Genomic DNA, 27,943 nt, shown 5'->3' on the forward strand with positions numbered 1-27,943 from the left:
ATAACACATTTATTACACTATTAGGGTGATTGTGATTGTGAATCCACTTATTAGGGTGAAATAAATTTTTGCATTTTTAAACACGTTCAAAAAAATATAGTGTCTTTACCAAAAGTTGTAGAACACAATAAAATAAGCAACTTTGCTTCACATGGTAACTATCTATCTCTTACTGGTTGCAAAACATAACGATTGGTTTAAAAATGCAATTAAAGAGGGAAGCATTCTGGAAAGTCGCAAAAAAAATGGATTTTCGTGATTTTTTCCGATGCAGAAATTAAAGCTAAATATTGGGAATCCCAATTTGGGATATTTTGGTTAAGGTATATTTGAAAATATCTATACCTATAAAAATGAATGTTTGTCTGTCTGTCTGTATGTTCCTTATAGACTCGGAAACTACTGAACCGATCGGTGTGAAAATGTGAATGCAGAGGGTTTTATGCCGGGTAAGGTTCTTATGATAGTTTGAGATCCCTTTCCCGCTTTAGGAAGGGTGGACTCCCATTCAAATGAAACACAAATTTCCTCATAACTCTAGAACTAATAAAGCAAACGTAACCAAATTTGGCATGTGCGGGTTTTTGGAGGTAAGAAATTTTTCTATGTTGAACTGAGACCTCTCCCCCTTTAAAAGGAGGGTTCCCATACAAATAAAACATGAATTTCTGTATGACTCAAGAACTAATCAAGTAAACGGAACCAAATTTGGAAAGTGGGGGTTTCTGAAAGCAGAATTGTTTTATGGTGGTTTGAAACCAGGCTTCATTTTCAGTTTTTTGCTCAGTAGATGCTCATTTGACTGCAGCGCCTCAACGTAACAGAATTCAGAAAAGTTGAGTAAAGGACAATTGTAAACCTAATTACTACCTACATTATTGTTGAAGAAAGTATAGTTCTATCTTTTGTATTTACGGCGCAATGTGGCTGCTACCCTGTTGGTAGCAAAAAGAGCGCTCATTTGGCTACCAACGGGATAACAATCGCATAGCGCCCTAAATACAAAAGATAAAACTATACTTTCTTCAGCAATAATGTATACAATAATTAGCTCTACAATTGCCCTTTACACTACTTTTTTGAATTCTGTTTAGTTGTGGCGCTATAGTCAAATGGGCATCTACTGAGCAAAAATGCGAGAATGAAGCCTGTTTGAAACTCCACTCCAGCAACTCCGAAAGAAGTAAATGTATAGGTATAAATATACTCAACGGAATATATTTTGGACGAGCGTTGTTGACGATGATGCTAGAACAGCGGGTGTTAGGGGCGATTGGAGAGTGACAGCCCAAAACTGACAGAGGTGGAGATGGCTCCCAAATTCGCACCGATTCGATAAGCGGGTTACTGTCGAAAAAGCGAAGTTAAGTAAGCTGATACACTTGCATATTTATATTAGGGTTGCTCGTTAGTTTTGCATTTTACTTTCTTTTGATAAAAAACGAACTGTAGCGTTCGACGATATAGTCTAAATTTATTTATTCAACTCTGTTTACATCAAAACTTATTACGAAGAACATTGTTCTGAACTGAAACATTCATGAACTTTACATGTATGCTATTTGTTGTATGTTCCCTAGGAGAAATAAAAGAAAACATTTAGTACTTTCAGGATAAATTAACCTAAAATGTTAATGTTCACGTGACACGTTAAACGCAAAGATTCAAATGGTCTAGGATTATTAATTGATAATTGCAAATACATGAAGCATGCCAAGTTAAAAAAAAAAGAGTGGACCTTTTAACGATGTTGGCCTTCAATCATCATTTTGCCTCTTCAATAGGCAAATTGATGGTTGAACAACATCACTTAATTTAATCAGTTGTTATAATTCGATGGTTTTGAAAGTAGTTTTTGGGCAATGTTAAATCTACTTTCATAAGCATCCAAATATTTCTATATGAATTTAAATGTACATAGAAGACGTACGGTACGGTACAATTACTTTACGAAAAATAAAATTTCTAAATATTTAATAACATTGTTCGTAATGCTACTCTTATTCAAAACTAACGCTAATGCTTCTTCTGCTAGCACAAATTTTTTATGGTTCATCTTATTAAAAGTCACTTGTGTGTGATGCGCGATTGCAAATTCCTTTTTTTACAAATCATCGTCTTCATCCCAATCTCCTAGCAGCGAACTGACAACTTCCTTAGACTTCGTTTTGTCATCTTCGCTTTTGGTCTCCTCCTTTTCTGTAGCAGGTTGATCCGTTTTCGACGTTGAATCCTTTTCATCGTCATCGGCGTCTTCTTCTTCTTTTGCTGTACATGCTGTCTTTTCCGGCTCTTCTGTTTCCACTAGCGATTCCGACTTATTTTCTGTAGCCTTTTCGGCATCGGACTCATTTACGGAAACTTCAGTTTCACTTTCTGCAGCCATTATAACGACCTGTGTTCCGCTATTATTGAGACTGTCATCCACCGTATCGGCCGTGTTATCGGCGCTGGAAGTTTCCATGGGCGTTTTCTCTTTTGATTCGTTTTTCTTTCCACCCACAACTTTCTCTAACTTTTTCTCCAAATCTCCATCCGAATCGTTTTCATTGAATTTAGTTTCATTATTCCATTCGTTTAACATTTGTCCTATTTCTTCTTCTTCTTCCTTGTTTTTATCTTCCTGTTTTTCTGCGGCAGGCTTCTCCTTCTGAACAGTAGGTGATTTTGCCTCAGTTACCTTTTCCTCTGTTTTCTCCTCAGCTGCTGTTGGTTGTTCTTCAGTGTCTTCGGACCAATCTCCTTCTAATTCCGATATTAGTTTCTGTTTTTCCCGCTCTTTCGCCGCTTTTTCTTCGGCCTCTGAATTTTTTGATTCATTTGCTTCTTCATCTTCTTCCTCATCGTCGTCGTCTTCCATTTGGCTGACCGGTCGCTCTACTTCGGATGACACATTAGCGTCTTTATTCTTCTCCTCTGCTGGCAAATCCTGGCTGCATTCCGTGTACACTTCCATTGGTTGAGTATCGCCAGTTTTTTCCGAAGGCTGTGTCGAAACCTGTGAAGTTTCGTCTTCGGTTGCTACTGCCATTTTATTGGCCTCGTCTTCTGTGGCAACTTCTTCCTCATGCACGCCAGCAGCAGGTCCAACGGGTACTACCGAATTTGCTGTAGTGATTGTATTGGTAGTCGTCACTAGTTGACCATCTGTGGGTTGACTGTACATAACGACAATGTTAGTATCCTGTCCGGCAGGGACAGAGGCAGCATTCATCAGCTGTGATCCATCGGCCAACTGTATACCGGGGCCACCAATGAAATTATCGTCGTTGAGAACCATCACCACGTTGCCACCTGAAAGAAAGAGATGTGAACAATTAGTAAATGTCATGTGGATAATACATCTTTTTTTAACAAATCGTATTACTACATGGTGCAAAAATTTCGATTGCATATGAACATATTCATGTTGCGCTAGGTGCATCAACCCTCCAATATAGCGCATGTTGCAGTAATGTGAATAGCTAATAGTATACTATTAGGCGAATTTTGGCAACTCCATCGATCAAAAGCAATGTTTCGAGTTTCGACACGTGCAATTACCTTCAATTTTATGGCAAACTAATGACACTCCCAGGTACAGGGTGTTTCACAAAATCATAAATAAGAACACAAGCACGAAATTGCACAAATTCTAAAATCTTATTTATTCCACCTAACCGTGCAGCGAACATGAACTTTTTAATAACAAGTATTCCAATTTTAAAATTGCTGAAAATTCATTATCACATGCTTACAAATTTGCAGTGTGTATGTTATGAAGAGGATATTTTATCATATAGTAAAAGCGGTTTATTTAACGCTGCTTGCTTTTTACTCAAGAAACGGTACATATTGTCGACATGATTCAAATCACTTTTTCCGTTTTACGCCAAAAGTAATCTAATATATTTTTCAAGAATTCAAGTTAATACAGCAAATTTTAAGAGCTGCATTTTGGATATTAGGTGTCATAATACCGCATTTAAACAGGATTCATTACGTTGAATAGTGCTTTTTTAAAAATTCTCCCATATAAATCATTCAGGATCCTCTTGAAGTATAAAATTCGGATTCTGAGTAGTCTTGAATTTAAAAGTTGGAGGATGGTATTCAACAGCATAATTATTAGAGAATTTAAACCAACAATTCAATTATTGGTTTAAATTCTCTAATAGGATTCTGAGTAGTTTCAACTACGTTTTAGATAACCTCAAGGGAACATTAATGAATTTCATAATGCAGATTTGAACACCCTCTACCTAAACGCATTTTGGTATAGTCTATAGTGGATTGTCGTCGTGTAACGCATCGATCATGCACTCTTTCAGTTGATCTGAATGGTGACTTTCAGAATCACAAATTGTGCTCTCAACAAAAAAAATATTGATTGAATGACTGTGTGAGAATGGGGCCCAGAGTCTCTCAACGTTTGGCAAAATAGCTAGTCCTCTTGGTACAATGTTTTTAATACTGTTCAGATGGTTCTAAAACTACAAGTCTATTGGGTCCCATATGAGACCCTTGGTCTCCTGTTTTGCAACTGATCGTGCTAATTCTAGTAATACCCTCTTTTATTTTTAGCTCAGACACGGGATTTTAGTTAATTGCTGTTTACAACGCCACGAGGTAACTGACTTGAATCCGGCTATCTGGCTTATCACACGTTTTTATTATCTCTCAAACCGTCCAATTTTCGAGCGACGCGATACTGTACATTGCACGGAGATCGGTTCGTGAGAATCACTGATCTTCTCACCGCAGTAGAGCTTTTCCTAGCTATTCCTAGGTAACGTGGCCTTCAACATCTCGCAACCTAGATCTCGCAACAAGTATTTCTACCGTTATCAGATATTACCAGTAAATGGCATAATATCGAAAAATCTCTTGTTGTTGAAGCGTAAAACTAGGGGCTGCCCTAAGTAAGGGGCAACTTAAACAGCGTCTGTCTCGAAGCAAGTCAGCGGTTTTGATGGAAATCTTGCACTTAGTCAAAAACGAAACAAAGCCTAGGGCCTACCGGTCTCAAAACTTGACCTTTTGTTTCTATTTGAGAGACTTCGCAGCCAGCTGTAAGAGTGCAAGGCAACTGCGGGGCTAGAGCAACGATCTCATTGACTCTTGTAACCTCTCCAGTCCCGATTCGAACATACAACGACTGGTTCGTTAGACCAATATCGTACTACGAGGCCAACTGCAAGACCTCAGCGTTCGACACTGCGACGGACATGCGACGACTGGCTTACATCGCCTCCACAAAATCAAGTAATTTTTATTGGATAAGTTGGAAAATATCACGAAAACGATTAAGCGTAAAGGCCTTGCAAAGAATGAACATGTACAAACCTATATACCGTGGACCCCCGTTCGTTTGACCATTTTTAATTTGAACACTTTTTAATCTGAACCCCGCTGGTTTGCACGACGAACAAATTAAAAATGGTTCAAATGTCATTCTCAACATAACATCATTTGTTTATGCAGACAATGCACATAAACACGATTTGTTTGTACTGACCTAGCGTGTTTAATCGGTTTCACATTTCGTTTTCCTAACGATTAAGATAGAAATTCGATCAGAAAATGCAATATTCGCACTTGCAACTGCCGACTAACAAACCACCAAAACAATAACAAAGAGCAGGGCGGCCAGTTCACAGCGGTTTCAGCATATTTCGGGTTACCAGTTGTTCAAATTAAAAAGTAACCCCGTTAGTTTGCATGAGGAATCGTTCAAACGAACGGGGGTCCTCTGTATATATATAACCTCTGTTCACTAACTCTTATCCCTACCTTCACGTGGTGCCGGCTGGGGTACGCAACCTCGGCTGTCGTACGCAAACAGGAAAGGGGACACAAAGGCTCTCGCCCACACTAAGGTGACAGCCCCGTCAGCGGGATAGGAACTTTAGGCTAACAACCTGCTGTACCCGAAAATTCTACGTTACTTAAAATTAAAGAAATCGCTGCGGGCCTTTAGCATAAAAACACGGACACAAATCGGAACATGAAATATACTGACTCTTGCCCAGGAGGGTCCGCTGGCACAACTTGCAAGGGAAGCTGACCGTCTGAAACTTGAAATCCTGGAACTGAGCGTGGTCCGCTGGCGGGGTACTGACGAACACAAGACGTCATCCGTGCAAGTCTTGCTCTTCAGCGCTTGCGCTGAACAGCGTGGTTGAGAAAATCCCGAAAGGGGACATCCAAATCTACATGGGCGACTTCATTGCGAAGATTGACTCAAACAATGCGGACCTTGAAGGCATCATGGGACGCCGTGGCCTAGGAGAGGTGAGCGAAAACGTGGAGCTGCTTACAGAATTCTGTGGTAATAACAACATGGTCATTGGTGGATCGCTCTTTCCCCATAGACCAGTACATAAAGTCACGTGGGTTTCCCGCAACGGCCGAACAGAAAACCAAATCGACCACATCTGCATCAGCCGAAAATGGCGAAGGAGCCTTCTTGATGTACGCAACAAATGCAGTGCTGATATTGCCTCCGACCTTAACCTTCTTATCACTGAGTAGTATTTCTTATCACAAAGTATTTACGCGTCGCACGTGTCCAACGACGGGAGGAGAAAGCTGGGTTATGATCCGCCGATTGGAGAATCCTGAGGTCAAAAGGGCCTTTGTCAACCAACTTGACTCCCGAGCCTCGGAGATGCCAGCTAGGGGAATTGTCGTAGAACAATGGACCGGCATCAAGAACGCTCTCTTCATGACCAGTCACGAAAGGATTCCGGATGAAACTTAGAGGACGATTGACGAGCGGAGAAAGCTTTCCGCCAACGATACACCGAACTGGAGGGTCTGGACTAACTTTCTATCCAAAGAAGTAATAACCGCCACTGCCAACGGTGATCTTACTGGTGCCAGGATGAATACAAAGGCACCGCTAAAGAACAGATCTGGGGTGACATTGCAATTCTCGTTTCGAGTGATTTTGGTTCGTTTCGACCACGTTAAACAAATGGGCGAAACGAACCAAAATCACTCGAAACGAGAATCGCAATGTCACCCCTGGTCAATTACTGACTGATCGTACAGAACAGTTTGAGCGATGGACTGCACATTTTGAACATCTCTTTCGTGTTTCAAATTTCAGATACCAACAAAACCAGCTGCGCATGGCGCCAATAGTTCGTCGCATTAATCACATCAACTCTGAAACGAATGAAATGCAGGTAGCAGTAAAAAATATGAAATTTAACAGAGCGCCAGGGATAGACTGTATTTCAGCCGAAATGCTTAAAGCTGACCCATCTTTGTCAGCCTAGATGATGCACCAGCTTTTCAGCATTATATGGGAAACCGCAAATTTTCCGGTGGACTGGATGCAGAGCATATTAGTCAAAGTCTCTAAAAAAGGAGACCTTACTGAATGCGGTAACTGACGTGGCATCACGTTACTCTGTATTATTCTCAAAGTACTCTGTAAGGTAATCCTCAATCGAATCCAGGAGAAGATTGACGCTACTCTTCGGCGGCAGCAAGCTGGATTCCGTGCTGACCAGTCATATGTAGACCACAACGCTCCGCATTATATTGGAGCAGATCAACGAATTCCAGGACGCTCATCTGCTGGTCGTTCGTTGACTTCGAAAGGAAATTCGACCGACTCAACCACGAAAACATCTCGCATTTAGACGTAGAGGAGTTCCAGATAAGCTAGTCCAGCTCATCGAGGCTCAGTACGCGACATTCTCGTGCAAAGTTTTACAAAACAGCGTCTTGCCCGACCCTTTAACGGTCGTGCAGGCGTTAGTGCTGGCATGAAACAGGGCTGCATTTTATTTCCACTTCTGTTTCTCATCGTTATGGATGAAATATTGAAGCAATTGACAGTAGGCCAAATAGAGGATTCCCTTGCAATCCTCTAACGATGGAGCAGGTAAATGACCTCGACCTAGCCGACGACATTGTCTTGCTCGCATAACGCCGAAACGATATGCAGAGCAAGTTAGATGACCTCTACGAGAGCTCCAGGCAGCAGGTCTCACAGTCAATGTAGTAAAAACTAAGTTTATGGTAGTAAATACTGACAATTCCTCTAACTTCATAGTAGTGGGACAAGTTGAGCAGGTAGATGTCTTTTAATAGCTTGGTAGCCAGACAACACCCGATGGTGTTACCAAGACTGATATAGCCACACGGATCAGGAAGGTCAGGGGAGCTTTTGCAGCTACATACGAAAACCCGAATTTTTAACTCAAACGGTAAATCCGTACCGGTGTATGCCTGCGAAACAAGGTGCGTCTCAACGGAGACAACGCAAAAACTGTAGGTATTTACATCATTCGTGCTTGGTAACCTGACAACTGGAAAACCAATGAGGAACTCCATCTTCGTTGTCATCAACGGCCGATACCAACAGAAATTCGGGAACGTAGGTGGAAGTGGATCGGACACACCCTGACGAAAGGAGCGAACGAGATCTGCAGAGAAGCACTCAACTGCAATCCGCAAGGACAGCGTAGAAGAGGCAGACCCAGAGGCTCATGGTGATGCAGCTTAGCCAACGACATCCGGGCTGTAGATGAGAACCTCCTGGTGACAGGTAAAAGCCATAGCCGTTCTGCCGGATCGGCGGTGTCCATGTCCGTAAGATAAATTCAACCTCGTGATAATCCTTACAGGTTTTCCAAGCTCTCTTTTTCTTTACAGAGCTTGTTGGTATTCCCCGTCAAACTCGTCATTTCGTGCGAAAGGTTTCGTCACCTAACACCGCAGTTGCGGCCGGGCGTATCCTGCTTCATCCGTTTTCGAGAGTCAAAGCACCGAACTCCGCGGGTAAAGGTAGAGCTTCTTTCAGAAAGCGCGCATAGTTCTCAGCAGCTTGCGAATTGTTTAATTGCCGAATGTTTAACCGAGGAGGGTGGCTTTGTCGCAAAGTATATACCGTCGATAATTTTGAGCGCACATGCACTGCTACTAGGTAATGATTCGAGTAGATAATCGCACCCCGTAAAGAGCGTACGTTGGCGGTGTTTGAGAAAAACCGGCCATCGATGAGTGTCGTCGACTTGGTTTAGTGTTCGTTGGTCAAGCGATCTCATGGTGACTATGTGGATATCTTTGGGGGGAAAGAAAGTACATCAAATCATCAGTAGATGAATGATCGCTGGCCGATATCGTTTATGTTGGTGTGCAGGCTATGGAGCCCGATCACCAGTCTGCCAATCTGGGCGTTCATATCCCCGATGACGTTCTTGATGACCCGTGAGGACAGCTATCGTATGTTGATTTTTAGTTTGTACTTGTCCCCGACTGATACGCAGTCGAATGTAAAACTCATTGGCTGGGAAGTGAAGAAGCGTATGTTGTGAAGAATGATAAATTAGATTTCGACATATGGACCAAAAATATGGCGGGAGTGCAATGACAGATGGGATTTCGACCCACAATTTTTCGGTTGACACCCGAAGGTTTTTTTGCGTTTAGCTACCGTCACCAGTTATATATTGGGCACTTCCGATATATTTTTGGTCCATATGCCGAAATTGTCCAGTTCATCCAATTTATCATTCTTTGCACCATACGCTTCATCACTTCCCAACAAATGAGAATCGTATGTAGCCTCCGGCTACGTATAAAACGCTTCCTTCTCGTCGTCGGGTCTACCTTCGTGTGGACAGTGCACGCTTATGATGGCGTCATTGAAGAAACGGCCTTTTATCCGTAATAGATATATCCTCTCGTTAATCACGTTCCAGTCCATCACGCGATCCTGCATTCTGCCCCCAATGTAACGTCAAGGGCGAGGTTTGAACGGATCGACGATAAGCTCCTAAACCATTATGTAAAAATCCTCAATGGAAGTGCATATCCATTGGTGAGAAAGGAAAAACCTAGTCGTTAACCCATTAAGCCCCACACTTTTCCCAGCAGGGATAGAAAGTTGAAACTTTCAGGAAAATTCTCTTTTAGGTCAACTAAGAAAATGCCACTGACATGTATTTTTAATTTTGACCCTGTGTCCCGCAAAGCTACGTTGCGTAAGGGTATACCGGTTTTGCATACTTCCATTATTGTGCATATAAATACTTCACATTTCCTTACCGTTAAATCAAACTTCGGATTTTGAGTATTAATAAAGATTAAATGAACGAGTAAGATTACATGTATTACATGTTACGTTTTATGATGAATATCGAAACATTTGGGTTAGAGACCATCTTTGCACCATGACGCATAGTATGCAGTTTGAATGCTAAATGCATGTCATCGCAGATGATTAAATACCTACCAACACGTTCCAAAACGGTTGTAACATTAAATTTGAGTCCATGAAACTGTCGTTGCTGTCACTCAATTCCTCCATAAATTCCGAAGGCAAAGTTACTTTAACGAATTTATTACACTCTTATCACAACGGCTACTCCATCTGCCATCAGTGCTTGAAGCTGCGAATTTTATGTTATGTAAACTTTGATAATGTTTCCGGGATATTTTGACCAACCGAAGGATAAGATTTACATTCATTTGTTTACTAAAAAGCAACGACATCAAAAGAAACACCGCAGCGATCGAACGAAAACAAACGTTCCCGTTGCAAATTTTGAATATCGTTTCTTCTTGGCGTTGCGTTTTCGCAACGCAAAGCTTAAACCTATCGTAAAATTACAAAAATAATCAAAATTATGAAACAAAGTTTATTTTGGCAAGCAACCGATTCTTACTAACACAGGGTGTCGATTATCTAGCGAAAATAAAATTCCCTGACTTTTCCAGGTTTTTCAAAGAATATTTCGAAAAAATCCAGAAGCAAAATATCTCGTTAATTTCTATTTTCAAAGCGTTTATTTATTTAAATTGGTTGTGTACTCTTCAATTTTGATTTCTTGATGAATACATTTTTCGTTTTCAGTTCAAATTCATCTTTTTATGCGAAATTTCTATGTGCAAAGTGAAAATTAAGCAAACTACTTCGTTCTACTATTTAAAACCTGACGTTCTGCTTTTATTCGATCCTACTTTGGAGCTACTTTGGGGTTCTATCTCCGAGTCGAGTCGAGTTTCAAACAAATGACGGTCTGGTCTTGGTTCAGTTTGATTAGTCTTCGTTACAATACGACAATACGTTACAATGCGATTTCGGTCTGGAAATCCGGAATTATCTGAATGCAAAATTGGGCAGTTTCAAGTAATGGTCTTTTGCTAAATGAAACATAGAAATTTTGCTAAATTGGCCGCTAAGAAAACAGAGAAATTATTGTTCAAACAAAAGTCCTGTATAGACTAAAAAATATACACTTGGCGTGTCAACATCCACCAACCTAGTACAGACTTTTCATATAATTTTCCATACAAAATAATTAAATTTTTATGCACAACTTTTGAACTAAATATCCAATCAACATCGAAGAATTTTCAGACAGTAAATAATGAACAATTAGGCTGTGAGCTCTTCCAGTTGAAACCTAAATCGGTCCAGCCATTGTTGAGAAACGTTGTTTGGTTAGGTGGGTCAGAGGTATATTCATGAAGTTCTAAATTTCGAAACTCTTTGAAATATACACACAGCAAATAGGATGCACATGAGTAAAAATAACGTGTTATATTTTATTTCATTTGGACACACGCTGAGGCATTGAACAAAAAGGTGCCAGAGACTAGAAATAAATATTATCCTTGCAGACTGTTGCTAAGCGCCGGTATATTTTCTTCCAGTGCCAAAAATCTCTGACTTTAAATGAAATTCCCTGACATTCCCTGACTTTTCCAGGTTAAAACGAAATTCCCTGACATTTCCAGGTTTTCCCTGATTTTCCAGGTAATCGACACCCTGCATAACCTTTATTTGTCGACCAGTCAAAGCTGTCTGAGGCTTGTGAACTTTACCGCATCCAGAGAAATGTTTCTCCACGTTTCTCTGTTACGCATACTTTTCGTTATTTTACGGACGGTACTCGTTGGATATTATGAAGACTTTCCGGGAATCGTACATCGACTTCGTGTACAGTTGCCAAATGTGCTGGGATCTTTATATAGGAAACTTTGTTTCAATACTCAGCGGTTGGGGGCAGTTTACGCTAGGGAGCTGAATCAATGGATATCAGAACAGCAGAAGGATTTGGTATACCATCTCCTATAGGAGATGGGAATGGGTAGAAGATGAATGAGCAGTGAAGGTAGATTCACGGTGCCATTGAACCAACTGCAAAGGATCCGCTTAGTACGACGCGTGGAAGACGGCGTGCTCTCCGGCGGAGATGACAGTTTTTGCATAAACGATGTAAGGAACTACCAATAGTGATGGTTGTAGTCAGTTGAAAGGAGCACTGCCAGATATTGCTGAACGAATAACGAAGTGAATAACGAACGGAGCAACAGAGCAGAAGCTTGGCCAACGGTCCGTTGCCGAAAAACTAACGATGCCGTTTCCAAAATACAAAGTGAGCTGCCTCATCGATCCAACTTCATTTCATTGTACGCAACCCTGGATCAGAAACAGTTTCCACAATCGCTTTGATTGGCGAACTGTTAAATTATTTTTCAATATGTCATCTATCATTAATTTTTCCCAGTTATTAAATTCCATTCTGAAGGTACATGCTGACGCTATAGAGAATGCTTCTGGTCCAATGAAAGATTTTATCAATTCAGTTTTTCCCAACTGATCCCCTCTTTCATTGCCTTCAATTCCACAGTGCCCAAACCACCAAAAAAAACACTTACTGTGTTTTTTTAGCCACCTATTGTAGTAATTGAAAGCATTCCCAAACCAGTTTAGATGAATACGAAACTGACTTCAGTGCTTTTAAAGCAGCCTGGCTATCAGAAAATATACAGATATTTGCATGTCTATAAGTTCTTCGCAGACAAACTGTAGTAAGTACATTCAATTAGATTGGCCCATGGCCCCTCACCACAGCTTTGACTCTGTTGTATATTAGGCCCACCTCATATTCGCTAGTTAGGCAGGCCGTGAAATGGTGGAACTACGGAGTCTCTCTTGGCTATTCGGCCCCATTTCATATAAAGTAAGGTGACCAAAATAAGCTCTATCAAGTTAATTGAGAGTACAATCGTAGGGTGCATTTTGCGTATATCCTAACACCCCTATAATCGATATTTTTAAGCAATAACTTACAATAGGGCAACTATAGCTAAAATAAAAAATGAAGCGCACACACACATACATACATACATACACACACACACACAGACATTGCTCAATTCGTCGAACCTTATCGATTGGTATATGTGACTCGGCCCTCCGGGCCTCAGATCAACTTTGTGTATTTCGACCAATTTTTAAACCTTTGTTATAGTATAACAAAGGTAAAAATGTTATTAATAACAACATGCCAAAAATATAGAAGCAGGTGTCATGTTTGTTTAAATGATCTATAAATATGCTACAATGTGATTACAACACAATTAAACAATTGTAGAAGAGGATAAAACGAGAGTTCCTGGTAGTAATTAGTAATCGCTATTATAGGATAAGAAGGTAGGTTCGACCCACACTGAATCTAAATGGGTAACAAATTATGTGTATTAAATCGTGTTGTTTTTTAACTAATTGTAAGTTCGGAAGGAACTGCGTTGTCGCATTCATTACCAATGCTCTGAATGAGAAAACTGTAACTTTTAATACGACATCAACTTTTTAGATAATAATAATCGATTAACCGATTAACGGAGCAGATTGGATGATTCTAAGATAATGAATGTAGTTTAAGTTAGCAAAACAAAATTTCGACAACTACCAACTAAAATCTACAAAACTTTAAAGTTAAAATAATCATTACCGTTTGCGGTGTTTTGCAGCTGGGAGATAATCTCATCCTTTTGGCTCTGCGTTAGCTGCAGCTCCGTTCCATCCTCGGTGATTAGTTTGGTTAGCTGCTCGGATCCACCGCCGGCAGCCGTGACCGTTGTCGTGGTTCCAGTTTCACCGTGTACCGTTGCCAGCTGATGTTCGATGTAATGCTGACCGGACTGATGGAAGTTGGAATCCTCGATAACGACGTTGGCGTTATCCACTAACCCAAGACTGGTTGCAATCCCGGAAGCTACATTACTGAGAGCTTCCGCTTCCGACGACGGTTCCAGCGTAATCTGCTGCAGTTGAATTTGAGATTTGCCCCCGATTTGCGATACGGTCTGCGCCTGACTGGGATCGATCACGAACGGTATGGCGCTGCTATTACTGAACGTAATGTTGGAAAGAATCTTTATTTTACTCTCCGTGCTGGAGTTTTGCGATTGTTGACCCGAAACTTCTTCCTCCTCATCTACGTGATATTCATCGTCGGAAAAATCAATGACACCGTCTTCACGTGCTTTCTCCTTGTGGAGACTCTTCATATGTTCGTAAAGATCCATCTCCTTGGCAAACACTTTGTTGCAATAAATGCACTGTTGCAAATCTCCCCGCTGGTGGTTTTCTTCTTCATGCTTTTGCAGGGCTGCGTCGTTCATCGCAGAATGACCACATTCGGAACATGACGGGAACTTAACGGTGGATTTAATATTGTGAGCTGTTAGCCAGTGATAGAAGAGATGAGGATTCCGTTGCTCTGCCTTCCAACCGCAATGTTCGCAAATGCGCGAATCGATTCGCTCTCGATGCTTCACGGTCAGATGATTGCGGAAGGATTTGTAGTCAGGTATCGAAATGGGACGCCCGTTAATACCGCAACGAAGGCAGAGCCATGGTCCAGTCATGTTTTCTGCACCTTTAGCAATTAGTCTGTGCATAGATTTTGAGTCAATCTTACGCGGTGCCTGTGCCGGAGTTGATGTCGCTTGAGGATGCTGCCGAATGGCTTCGGTGGCCTTTCGAACCATCGACATATCCTGCCGAAGCGGAGTCGCTGTTCGCACTTCCATTTTCAATGGAGCTTGCTTGGTCTGAGGCGCTGCAGACGGCGATGTTTTCTGCATTATCTTGAGCTTAATATTTTTGTTCTTTTTCACCAAGTGTGGATATTTCTTCAGCACTTCGCTTATGATTTTAGCATGGTCAACACTGCCAGACTCATCTCTAACCGTAATTTGTCGTACTGCCCCCGCACTGGGTGGAGTTTTAATTTCTTGTTTAATTACTGTCTTGAGGCTAGATTTTGGAGGTGGCGCCCGACTATGGTGTGCCTGCGGTTCGTCATCGTCATCATCGTCGAAGGGTGTATCGTCAGCAAACCCAGGCGAATCATCCTCTTCGGTAGCCATTTGACTTCGCAACCTAGCTGCCTCAGTGAATTCTTTTACCTCTTCTAGGTTTGGCTTTTTCGCAGGCGGAGCAGATAGCATAGCTGTGGCTGGCCGCTTAACAACACTGACATTGGTGTAACCTTTGCGTAATTCTTCGAAAGGCTCATCTTCCTTCTTGATCTGGTCTGCCGTCACAAGAGGTTTGCTTTCATACGATATATCATCGAATTGACCTTCGAAGGTGTCCGTGGTCGCAATTTCATCGTACCTAGACGGACCTGGTTTAGCTTCTTTCATTGCTTTACTGTTTCCGTACACTGATACGGGACGTATCGTTGTTTGATGTTTCACAATTGGAGCTGCACGCTGTGCCATTGCCGGCGTTCTACTGTGTGGAACGGGATGTCTCGGATTCTTGGCTGCCATGCCAGGTGGTTGGAAGTTTACACTACTGGAAGCTGCAGGTCTGCCGCGGTTTGGAGCCTGTTTATTTAGCAAAATCGGTTGTCGGCCGCCTGGCATCAAACGCGACGTTGCCTGCTTGTGCGTTTCAAGCAATTTTAGCAATACTGTCATATTCATGTCTCGAGCTGTTTTCAGCAGCTTATCATACATATTATACTGGAACTCTAATGTTCCAGTATACATAAAGTTTACGATAGGGACAATCACATCTGCCTGTAGGTCAAGCGGCATTATTAACACATCCTCGAACATTTCACAGGTATTTTCCAACATATTGAAGTAGTCAGTACAGGCGCTTAGAACCAAACGATGCACCTTCAGCTGGGAATTATCATTGAACTGCAACGTTAAATCGCAATGATCCGTTTTGTTAAAGAAGTTCTGCAATTTTTGGAGGAAAAATACCCCCCAGTTATCCACCTTCACCGACTTGGTCTCCGTAATGCGAGTCATTTTTGCTTGGTATTTATGCACTAAATATTTCGCTTAAGGTCAAATATGTTCACATCAGGATTTCTGCAATGACAAAAAGAAAAACATATGTTTAGATAAATACTTATTCAAATGCATGCTTAATGTTACGATTTATGCCGTGCCGCGTCGAAGCGAATTGCGTTCAGTATTATGTACTTTAAGCACCTTTAAGGTTATGTTATTTGATGACAAATATTGAAATGCATTTAAAAATGCATTCTTACTCGCACAAACAGTTTATATTACAGTAAAACTTTTTTTGACTTTACATGAAGTAGAATTATTAGTTTTTCTTGGTTAATTTTTGAACACCCCATAACGCTAGTTTGAACGGTAAAATAAGCGTCGTTTCGCCTAAAGTCCATGTATTGTATCACACAGGTACGGCGGTAGCACGTTTGCATTAAAAATCACAAACTCGTGATACATTTAACTATTACTATTATATCATCCAGTATAAGTTACAAAATGAACTAACAAGCAGTTATTCAACTTTCATTCAAAAATTTACAAGTGCTTTGATAAAACTTTTATTCTTCCAGAAATATTTACACTATTTTAAACTAAGGCAAACGTTAAGTTGCTCCTCACCTTACATTTACACATTGGTCACTAGTCACAAACATACACAAAAATGACATTTAAAAAATACGACCGCATCTTACCTACTACGGAAACTAAATTTCTTTCGGGACAACCCGCACTCGATTCCACTAAATTGCCGGAACCAGCTTGATGTGGCACTATAATTTACTGATTCACTTTCAAACAAAAATCGTAATAGACAATCACTTTAAGGGTTTTTAGGAAACAGAAATTTTCACCACCACTACACTAATCCTCGGCTATTTACGTACACCGAGTGTGAAAAACCAACGTTTCAAGTCGGAGAAATGCACGGGTTCTTTCGGCAAATACGGAGCAAGCCAAATTTTAAATCACTGTCCCGCCTAGAACCGAAACCGATTGCTCTTCAATTGCAACAATGCGTTTGTTTTAATTTCGAAAGTTACTGCCGACGTCCACAAGCACCACTTTTTGAGCTACACCGCCGTCACCGTCGCGAACAATCTCGCTCGACAAAACTTTCCATACAAACTAAGATGGCGACGTTCAGGCATAGGAAAAAGCTCCCGAGCCGAAGTTGGCTGCAAGTTGATTGTTTTTGATCGATTATCTCGTAATGGGAGAAAAAAGAGAATAACCGATCGATGCGCTACTCACTAGAGAAGTATCGTCTCACACGAGTGAGGTATACGAAAATAATTATTGATAAAAGCTTTTACTCGAGAGTCCGTTCAAGTTGCAGGAAAACAAATACAGTTAGGAGCAAAAGCTTGTAGAGGGTAACGGGATCACTTACGGGCGGTATTCACCAATTTCAAAAAATATTTTTTATTTGATTTGAAATTAAAATAAAAGAAATACGGAAGCTCTGCTACCTATATAAATCCAGTTTAGGTAAATAACTTTTGACGTAGGACTACGTCTTTCAGGAAGGTAGCTGGTATAGGATGTCATTCCAAAAAATCTTTCTCGAAAAGTGGTCAGGGGTCACATTGCGATTCTCGTTTCGAGTGACTTTGGTTCGTTTCAACCACGTTAAACGAATGGGCGAAACAAACTAAAATCACTCGAAACGAGAGTCGCAATATCACCCCAGGTTTTGAACGCTAATAACTTAGAGGTTTCCCGAACGATCTTCAATATTCTTACACCAATCGATCGGAAAATCTTGTATGCATTCAAAAGTATGAATTCTTGATGTTAAACTATTAAAAAAGTGAAAATAATGGACTTATGTTTTACCAGAATTCTCGCTTCGTGATTAGTTGTTGGAAATGACGTCATCAAAGTAGAAACGCGTTTTCACGCTTCGGCTTATAATTCAGTCAATTTTCAATAGATTTCCGATTTGGAAAATACCCAGGTAACCGCTAAGCACTGAATTAAGCTTGAAAGCTGCTCTATATTTGCAAGTTACATGCTGCCAGATATAATTCCGCATTGTCAAAGCATAGCAGCTTTAAAACGGCATTCTCAATGCTGAATTAAAAATTACTTGAAGCACTATGAAAAGCTGATTAGGTGCTCTAAGCAAGCTTTATTGCCGTTACCGGCATCAAAAGAGATTTTGAACACTGCTCACACTTGCAGGAAATCTCCTTGCGAACGTACGTGTGATAACAGAAAAAATGCTTCCCTCTCTTTTTATCTTACGCAAAATCTTGCACCACCGATTGACTAAACATTAACACGAATCTATAGGGCATATGCATACTGATATTGTCAATTGCAAGGAAAATTGTACCATCCAAAGTGCGATATCGCTCATATAAGTGCTATTGTTGTTGCAGTTGAAAACCGTAATAATCGACGTGCGACATTCGGTTTTATTCTTGTTCTGTGTGTCGCAACTACGTCGCACGTGGTGCGCTGTGTTCGCACATTGATGCGCTATACAGCGCACCACGTGCGACATAGATGCGACACACATAACAAGAATAAAACCGAATGTCGCGAGTCGGTTATTACGGTTTTCAACTGCAACAACAATATTTTAGCTTAAATCGTTTCGGTATCTTCGGCGCACTTTTTCGTTATCTTCCAAGCAATAAGTGCGCCGAAGAGACCGAAACGATTTAAGCTAAAATAGCACTTTTGTGAGCGATTGCGCACTTATTGATTGGACAATTTTCCTTGCAATTGACAATAATATGCAAGAAATATTTCTATACATGTATGCCATCACATAAAAAGAAAATAAAAGGTAGGTAATTCTCCCAAAGTGCAACTTATGGAAGAAATGTGAAAAACAAAATCTTTCCCTCCATTCCGCCTTGATAAGCAAATCAAATATCCGCGTTAGGAATTTCGGTAATTTAAGTAGAGCTATTGGCAGCTGATTCGCAACTACCGTTAACAGATCAACTGGTAAAGGCGTTGCCCTACTCTTCCACTTCAAGCCACGTAATCGACAGATTGGCTGGCGGTTCAATTCTAACCAAAAAAGAAAATAACAAAAAAGCAATCTTGAAACGTCAACAAAGTACGCTATATAAGCATAACAGAGAGGGAAGATAAAGAAAGGATGTACAATATTATTTTTCGCATTTTTTTATGTTTGACGTTTTACCGTTACGCAACAGGTGTTACGTTTTATGACATTTGTAAATCTCCAAGCACTAATGTAGCCGGATATTTCGCCAAAACCGGCTTTCTAGCAGCTTTTTATTGGCATATTGAACTATGCTGCACGATATGGTGTGCACCATAGGCTAATAAAAAGCTAGATTTCTGCTTCTTTAAGTGCTCACTGGTTACTTGGGTATAGAAAACTATTGATTTTCAATGCGCGTCATTGAAAAATTGAAAATAACTAACTCGGTCGTACTAGAAATTGTCACTTTGTGATTGGTTGGAATAATTTCCAATTATTATCGAACAAGTCTTGGTACAATTCAGGAATCACCGAAAAAGTTGATGAAAAGTTCCATTTACTTCTACTATAACAAAGTTACAAGAAAATTAAATGGAATCGTATACCCTTTCTCGTTGATTGCTAATTGGCTTGAAAATTCTTTATTGAGATGTACCACCAACGGCAATACGAGCGGTGACGCAGTCGTGCACGTCTGCAGTTCCCGGTCGGTCTCGGTCGTATTCATCGGTTGCTGAGGAAACAAAAGTATGCTTAGTGTGTCTTAGAGCTGGAGCACTCGTTTCGCTACCGTGATGGAATATCTGGCTGCCGAAGTTCTGGAACTGGCAGGAAACATGCTGCACGCGACAACAAAACGACCAGAAGCATCCCACGTCACTTGCAGCTGGCCATTTGGGGTGGCACTTCATCGTGATTCAGGACCATACACGAACGGTTTCGTTGATCGCATAGCCGCTGAGGCTTTCCGGCTGGTCCGTTGCAACAAGCCGTGCCTGTTTAGCGGTTACCGGTACTCCAATTTTCCGAACAGAGAAATACGTTAAGTGCGTTAGTGCAAGTTTATTGCAAGCTGGAGTTATGATAATCAAACAATCGGTCCTTTTAAGGGCCACAGAACAATTGAAGAGTTTATTATATTTTCTTGCTTTGGCTTTTCTAGCCCAGTTAATACCACAATAATACAGGCAACGAGGGAAAAGTTGAATTTTTCGCCATTGCGGACGACCAACAAATGACGGAAATAAGTTTTCTGGTCACGGGCGACATTTTCTGCGACTTCCAAAACGTCTGCAGGTTGTAAATGCTTTATCAGTGTTATTTTGTAAGCCGCAGAAAAGTTGCGCAAAATTTTCGACTTTTTGAAAACTCGCGCGTACCGTCTACCGATTACCAGAGGAAAAGCACTATTCAACGTAGAAACATATCATAAAAAATTTATTTATTGTTTGGTTTAGTTACTGACTTGGTTTCGTTTTAATAAAATAGATTCAATCAATTCATGGATATAACTCCAAAATCGGTTGAGGATTGAATGTATACAATGTTACTACTTTGATAAACGTTACGTATGTAGCTTGTATCACGGGCGTAGCCAGAAAAGTTCCTTGGGGGGGTTTACAAGAACAAATCTGACATAGCCTAACCGTAAGCAGCTTATTCAGGAAATGGAAAATTATTTTCAGTTAAAAACTATTTTGGTTCAAATTGAGTGTTCTTCAGACAAATGCCGCTTAGTTGGTTTCGAGGTACGATGCTGGTCTCACAAGCCACTCGTCGCATGTTTCAATCTCGGCTAGACGATGCTGCAAGATAGAGTCAGTAGGATTTTTACACTAACCCCGTCGTAACTGTCCTGTACTCTAGTAGCCGACTGCGAAGTCTGTCGATGAAGAAGGGTCAAGTCTTAGAAAGGACGTTTATACCCACGGCTTTGCTTTGCTCATCAAACAAAAAATCAAATTGAAATAACAGAGTTATAGTTATGGCTTCCCAGCAGGCATTGAGGTACGTTGTGTGTAAAACGGCCATTCGCTGGGAATCACCCAACATGCAGCATCTAGAACACACAACTTACCTTCAAGGAGTTTAACTACACAATGAGGGATAAGATCATCTTACGATGGCAACGTCCCCGAACAATGTCCGAAAGATGTCCGAACTCACAACGCATACGAAAACCGAAGAACGAACAGCACGACTTCGGGCTGGCGCTGAGGGATATGCTGATGCGCAGTCTGTCGTATATTTCACGATACGTGTTATACACTTATTTATCAGGTGGCTGCATACCACACACGTTGTATGTTCGAATCTCGGCTGGGAGAGGCTGTTAAAGTCTATAGAACTGAGTCTCTTCGAGACGCAGCGGGGGTGCTTAAGAACAACTTATCCTGTATGATTCTCAACACCGCTCTTAAGGTGATCCGACGATCAAATTTCGAAAAGAGAGGTTTGATTCTCAGTAAATGTTGCAAACTTCTTGGCTAAGCAGATGACTTTGCCAGGTGGCTAATCCGGTGACAGAAACTTTGCCACGACGAAGGCCATCTGTGCTAGACTGAAGGCGGAGCCTAGCAGGATTGGGCTTTAAATCATCGCATCGCATCGAAGACCAAATACATGAATGATAATAACTTAATAATTGGTCGTTGTTAAGTCAGACCGAGCCAAGTAACAAAAATCTTATTTCGAGAAAAACGCGTTCAAAATTTACTGCTCTGTATGGTAGCTGTACCTATTAATTGTTCGAAATCATCTCATAACACTGGCTGTTTGCAACATTTATGTAGTCTTATTAGAGTAAAATGTAGCTTAAAAAATTCTTGATCGTTTGCTGTCATTAACTCATTCTGTTGGCCTACCCCATTTGGCCGACGCGCTAACTTACCTTACCATAGCTGTCCGATTGCTCCCAGCCCTGCGGCGACAGAAAAGACGTCAAGGAATGACAGATTGCAAAAACAAATGTTTGGTAAAGATCAATAGATGTCTAGTTCGATTCCTGATACAACGTAAAACTTAAAGCTAAAGAAAAACCACTGCTACTATATTCAACGTTAAAGTACTTAAAAGCTTACTTATTTACTGAAAAACTTATCTAGTGCTTAATATCTAAAGTTAATTAATACTTATTATCTATACTTATCTAGTGAACAATCTGCATTAAACCTGTTCAATAATTTGCTAACCTAAATTAAGATTTCGCCGATACAGTGGTAAGGTTAATGATAATGCCAAGAACGAGAATATTAAATAATTCACGCTTTTATATAGAACCACTTTTGAACAACATATACTCGGCACAACCTAGAGGAAACTAAAAAAGGGATAGTAAACGTAAGTTACGAGCCCTATTCATTAATATCCATCGCAATGCTAGTAATACCATTATGTATAAATCTTGTTGGCAGGAAAATTATATTCTCACTATACAAACGAATCACGTGGTGAATTTACTTTCGTTGAGAATCATAATTCCGGAAATCCTGTTGAAATAGTTTCAACACATTCTTTTAAATTTTGCGATTCGGTCTGGTCTGATTTAACGCGGACCAAATGACGAACGTGCTTTTTTCGCGGACGGTAATCGTTGACGGCGACGAACCAGAAGTGGTAGATGAGCTCGTGTATGTGGGATAGCTGGTAGCCGCGGACAACAACACAAATAAGGACATCCAGCGGCATAATCAAGCGTAACGGGCCTTTTTTTGAAGGGGATTTGACTACTTTGTCCATTAATTTGAACTTTTGTAGTATATCCCTGTTACCGTACGGGCCATGCAAGCCAATTGCCATTTATAGACAACTAGCTATTTGCTCCTGCACGTTCCCAGTCAGGCATAATATGGTTTATGAAACCGATAACCTTCCCGGGATTAGCAGACCAAATTTCACTAGGAGATAAACATCTCTTGTCAAGAAATTTAGCTCTGCTCATGTAAAACGCACTACTACTGCAAAGCAGGTGCAATGGGCCTATTTTGAGCTTCGCGAAACGCTGTGATTAAGAGGCAAAAGCCACCTTAGGAACCTGACAATGTACAAACCCCCTATTAGACCGATAGGTCATGCTCACGGAGGACTTACGCGCCTTTGCGGACGACATTTGACGAAGTACAAGCTGAAAGCGAAGAGTAGCGGAGGTACATGAATCAAGGGCAACATCCCCTGCTTGGGAAGACATTTGGCGAAAGTCGGTAAACTACAGTGAACCAGTTACGTCGTAAGGAAAACGGCTCTATACAACAACCCCACCGACACCGGCACAGAGAGACTCAACGTACGAGATAGCTCGTCCAGGTCTATAGCGACATTTTTTATTTTTTAAGTAAAAAACTGCTACTTCAGAGATGCCTGAAAAATGGGCGACGGGTAACCCAAGATCGAATTAAATGGGGCTTAAAACAGCACGAACCACCGAGTTCCCAGTTCACGACGCCGACGGGGATCGTACAATCAGCCCCGTACATTTTCCTATGCTTTAAACAACAGCTGGCTGTGAAATTTCAAGCTTGAAAGTGTATAAAAAATTTTCTCCCAGGGGAGGTTTGAACCCCCAAACACACCGCCCCCCCGCCCCCGTCGCTACGCCCATGGCTTGTATATATGAGGAATCGTATTATTATATACATGGATACATCCTACTATCGCTACAAAGAGACTTACGTGATCCTACGTCACATATGCGGTCGTGTCTTGTGCACAACCCCTCTGATTTTTAATTCTATCCAGCTTTTTACGAGCCATAATGGCGGACGTGTTCGTAATATTTTAACAGCATTTTTGACATTTCCCTAATACATCGCACGTTTTCTTTCCGTACTTTCCAACCCGGTAACAATGTGACAGCTCCCATACTAATCAAACGTACCTAAAACTGCTGGTTCATGGTTCACGACAGATGTTTGAAAGCGGCGTAAATATCGTAGAAAGAGTTTATTATCATTTGTTTTGGCAAAAAAATCCCTTGTGCATATAAGATCTGAATTGGTTTATTATTTCAATAGAGTATTTTAGTTCTGTCATGTAACAGAGTGTTTTTGTACAACTGCAACGATCTCAATTGCTTGGATTTACTCTTGAATTTTGCTTAACTTGTTCTGTTAACGACAAAATCGATCCAGCAATCATGAAAGAGCATTTCATTTTGAATTGCGCAGCGGATAACTTTCAATGAAACAAGCAATATTTAAATACTTTACAGCAGACAACTCGTACACAAGAGTGACAATCTTGTAATAAATACCGCTTTTTATCTTGTAAACAAATCAATCAAACAACCCACCAAGAATTCAAACAGTTTTACCGAAAACATGAAACTATGCTGAAATAATCAACACGCACTTTTCAAATCGTTGTCCAGACAGCTTTTTGCGTTCACATTTAACGTAACAAAAATTAATATTTCCTTTGGAAATCGAAGGTGCGTCAATTTTGAACGGCACGTAAAAACGATCGTCGCGACATTTTTGACACTGGCGGGTGTTATGGGAAACTGTTAATAACTGTCACTTTGTTACGGGGTAGGTACTTTCCTTTAGTTTTACCGTGAACGCGCGGAAAAAAAACGTGCGATGTATTACACTCAAAAAAATCAGCACGTCAAGTTTACGTGAAACATAGGTAATTCTCATCCATCACACTTTTCATGTAACATTCACATGAATTGTTGGTAACTCGCACTCATACTAACCAGTTTACGTGCGATCCCGGTAAGTTGTATCAATTTTCCCATTAACTAGTATATGAAGCTTATGTAAGTTGCTGTACAGAAGTTTACATGATTTTTCACGTGGATGCGACGTGCCGATTTTTTTGAGAAGTGTAGGGAAATGTCAAAAATGCTGTTCAAATATTACGAACACGTCCGCCATTATGGCTCGTAAAAAGCTGGATAAGAATCAGGTATGCCATTTGGTCTGGTTTTCTATCGGCCGAACTTTATATCCAGCTTTTTACGAGCCATAATGGCGGGCGTGTTCGTAATATTTGAACAGCATTTTTGACATTTCCTTAATACATCGCATGTTTTCTTTCCGCGTGTTCACGGTAAAACTAAAGGAATGTACGGAAAGAAAACTTGCGATGTATTAGGAAAATGTCAAAAATGCTGTTCAAATATTACGAACCCGTCCGCCATTATGGCTCGTAAAAAGCTGGATAGTTTGGAATGGAAATACTCAGAGGTGAGAGATACGCGGAAGCAGCCATCTTGCGAGCGAGAGTTGTCAAAAGGGAGCCAATCGAACACGCATACTTTTTGCGTAAATGTTTGATTAACAAGTATTGAAATAGTTATGAAATCTACTTAAACCTCTAACGGGTTAGACCGTCTGTAGACGGCTTTCGCTTTTAGAAGTATAATCAATATATATAGAATGCCAGTGTCGCTGCAGTGCGTGTGGTAAACATCACACATGTTCAGATAATGTATTTACATTATATATGCATATGTGTGTGTGCCTGAGATTCATCAAAAGGGGAATCTCATTGTCAAACTTTGACAACCAGTTTAAAATTTCAAATATGGTTGCCAAGTAATGTGATTGCAAACTTTGCTTGTTGCAAATTTCTGAAAAAATCGGTGCAAAAGGGCGCAGTTGTGGGATTCAATACATCCGGACGAAAAGAAAAAGAACGTTTAAAAACATTTCACTGGCATGAAAACCATGAAAACACAGCGATGAGCGCACTGATGACAGCACCAACCAGCACACAGATAAAGAACAGATAAATAACAATGAGCAACTTTGACAATGAAGTTCCCGATTCACAGATTTGATACAGATTGTTAGCACCATGTTTACCACAATGAGTCCTGTAGTAAAACAGCGACACTGGCATTCTATACATATTGATTCTACTCTTTTGGAGCTCCAGAGCCGCATACGAAATTTGTTTATAATTGGCAATATGCAAAATGTGTTCAAAACAGATTTCTTGACATTTTGATACTAATATCATAACATTCTGACGATGCATTCAAAAGTTATCATTTTTCAAAAGCAAAACTTCCGAAAAATCCCGAAAATAATTAATGCGCGAATATTCCCTTTTTTACTTTTGAAGGAAAAGGACATCTAGAATAAAATGATTGACTTAAAAAAAATTTCTATGAGTGAATTTCATGCATTATTTTAACTTTGTAATATATCTGAGTTAAAAAAAATGTCTGGGCAGAGCGTTAGACATGAAAAAAGAAAGAGAAATTGGACTTTTTCTTACCTGACGTTCCTCCAGATAATTATTTTTGCATGAAAATCAGAACTTAAGGTTTTTTCTGTGTACTTTTATGACAAAATAGTCGTGAGCTTGATCGCATCGTTTTTACGGTGTTGCCCGTTAGAGGGTTAAGGTGTTGTCACGCACCTTGAATATTATACTCGGACACAGTGTGTATATCACGCAAAATAATCCACACGTTCTTTCCACGTGAAAAATCACATAAATTTCTCTACAGGGAGTTACGTGACTTTCAGTTGAACATTATTGGAAAATACAATAACATCTATCTGATTTCCACGTAAATGCACGCATACTAATGCAAACTACGTTAAATTCACGTAAATAGTACGGGAAAAGTTAGATGGAAAATAATCACATAACTTTTCACGTAATTTCGACGTGAAAATTATTTTGAGTGTAAAGCTTTGCAATGCATTTTACACTGATTAAGTTGAAAGATATATCGCTCTATTGCGCAAAATTATTGATGCAAATAAAACAGAACGATTTGGCATCAGTGTATAAAAACTGCCAGCACTTGCTGCAGAGCAAAATGCTGTAGCAGTGTGACTTGATTGTTTTCAACATAATTCGCTTGTTTTATTTACATCAATTTTGCACAATAGAGCGATATATCTTTCAACTTAATCAGTGTAAAATGCATTGCAAAGCTTTATACATACGGTGTCCGAGTATAATATTCAAGGTGCGTGACAATAGCTTAAGTAGATTTCATAACTATTTCAATACTTGTTAATCAAACATTTAAGCAAACAGTATGCGTGTTCGATTGGCTCCCTTTTGACAATTCTCGCTGCTCGATTGGCTCCCAAGATGGCTGCTTCCGCGTATCTCTCACCTCTTTCTACCACGAACGGCTCAATTTTACCAGTATTACAAGCAGATTGCCTTCATACAGTAGCCATAATAATCTAACCACCCACCTCGCTTATGAAGGCTGCATATCATTTCACTTGAGCTTCACTTAATCCTTAATCGCCGGGTGTAAGTCTAGGTAGAACTTTCTGCTAGAATTTTTACCTAGTTTAGCACTTTTTACATTGAAAATTTTCCTACAAAATTTAGCTCCATCTTTGCGTAGACTGTTTTGTTCATTGTCGCCGACACAAAAAAAGCTCGCTCGCTGTGAAGAACGGTAAAGCTTTTAGAGCGGCACAGCGTCGACGAAAAAGTTTACGACTGCTGCGGCGAGAGAGTCGCTACTCGCTAATTCGAACGCTGTCGGTAAAGAAGAATAGTTTTGATCGAGTTTTCTCGGGCTTTTTCATTGGGCAGAGCTGTGACAAAGGGGCTTGTGAATGATGCGTTACTAATAATGTTCATTGAGGACCACGGAACCACTTTACGTAACAAGAATTTTATTATTCAAGTTTTATTTTCCTATTTGACGAACTTGCTGTTGGTGCGTTTATCAATGCTAGTGACCCATCACAGAGCTGCATTACTACGTAATTTAAGATGTTCTATTGATAGAAGAGTATCGATATTTTATGAATAATTTAAGAAGTATCAGTACAGTATCCACCTTTTCGCGTGCGTAATGGCGGCTAGTGGGTACAACTTTTGAAAAACGTTAGCATGCCTTTGGCAACTTTATTCACGTCAAGTTGATATTTCCAGCCTTGATTGTTGTAAAAGTTTCAAGCGCACGTGAGCGGAGTTTCC

General features: G+C 40.4%; 1 protein-coding gene across 4 annotated transcripts; it reads right to left on the reverse strand.

Annotated features, from left to right (window-relative positions):
* Positions 1–1,563: 1,563 nt before the first annotated feature.
* LOC128741124 (centrosome-associated zinc finger protein CP190) lies at positions 1,564–27,332 on the reverse strand. 4 transcript variants are annotated; one of them, XM_053836707.1, is made up of 3 exons: positions 27,202–27,332; positions 13,746–16,131; positions 1,564–3,294 (listed from the first exon to the last, which is right to left on the reverse strand). In XM_053836707.1, exons 2-3 carry the CDS (start codon positions 16,066–16,068, stop codon positions 2,105–2,107), a joined length of 3,513 nt encoding a protein of 1,170 aa, XP_053692682.1. In that variant the 5' UTR covers positions 16,069–16,131; positions 27,202–27,332; the 3' UTR covers positions 1,564–2,104. The 4 variants fall into 4 exon arrangements, with proteins under 4 accessions (XP_053692682.1, XP_053692683.1, XP_053692681.1 ...); XM_053836708.1 differs by lacking the exon at positions 27,202–27,332 and adding an exon at positions 26,258–26,281; XM_053836706.1 differs by lacking the exon at positions 27,202–27,332 and adding an exon at positions 16,755–17,157.
* Positions 27,333–27,943: the final 611 nt, after the last annotated feature.

This window comes from Sabethes cyaneus, chromosome 3 (genome assembly GCF_943734655.1).
Source record: "Sabethes cyaneus chromosome 3, idSabCyanKW18_F2, whole genome shotgun sequence".
Taxonomy (NCBI): domain Eukaryota; kingdom Metazoa; phylum Arthropoda; class Insecta; order Diptera; family Culicidae; genus Sabethes; species Sabethes cyaneus.

Bases quoted from the DNA above. Each gene is read 5' to 3' on its own strand.
- LOC128741124 (XM_053836707.1), bottom strand. From the start codon at position 16,068: ATGACTCGCATTACGGAGACCAAGTCGGTGAAGGTGGATAACTGGGGG. The intron at 3,295-13,745 runs GTAATGATTATT...TCTTTCTTTCAG, and splicing joins GCTGCAAAACACCGCAAACG to GTGGCAACGTGGTGATGGTT.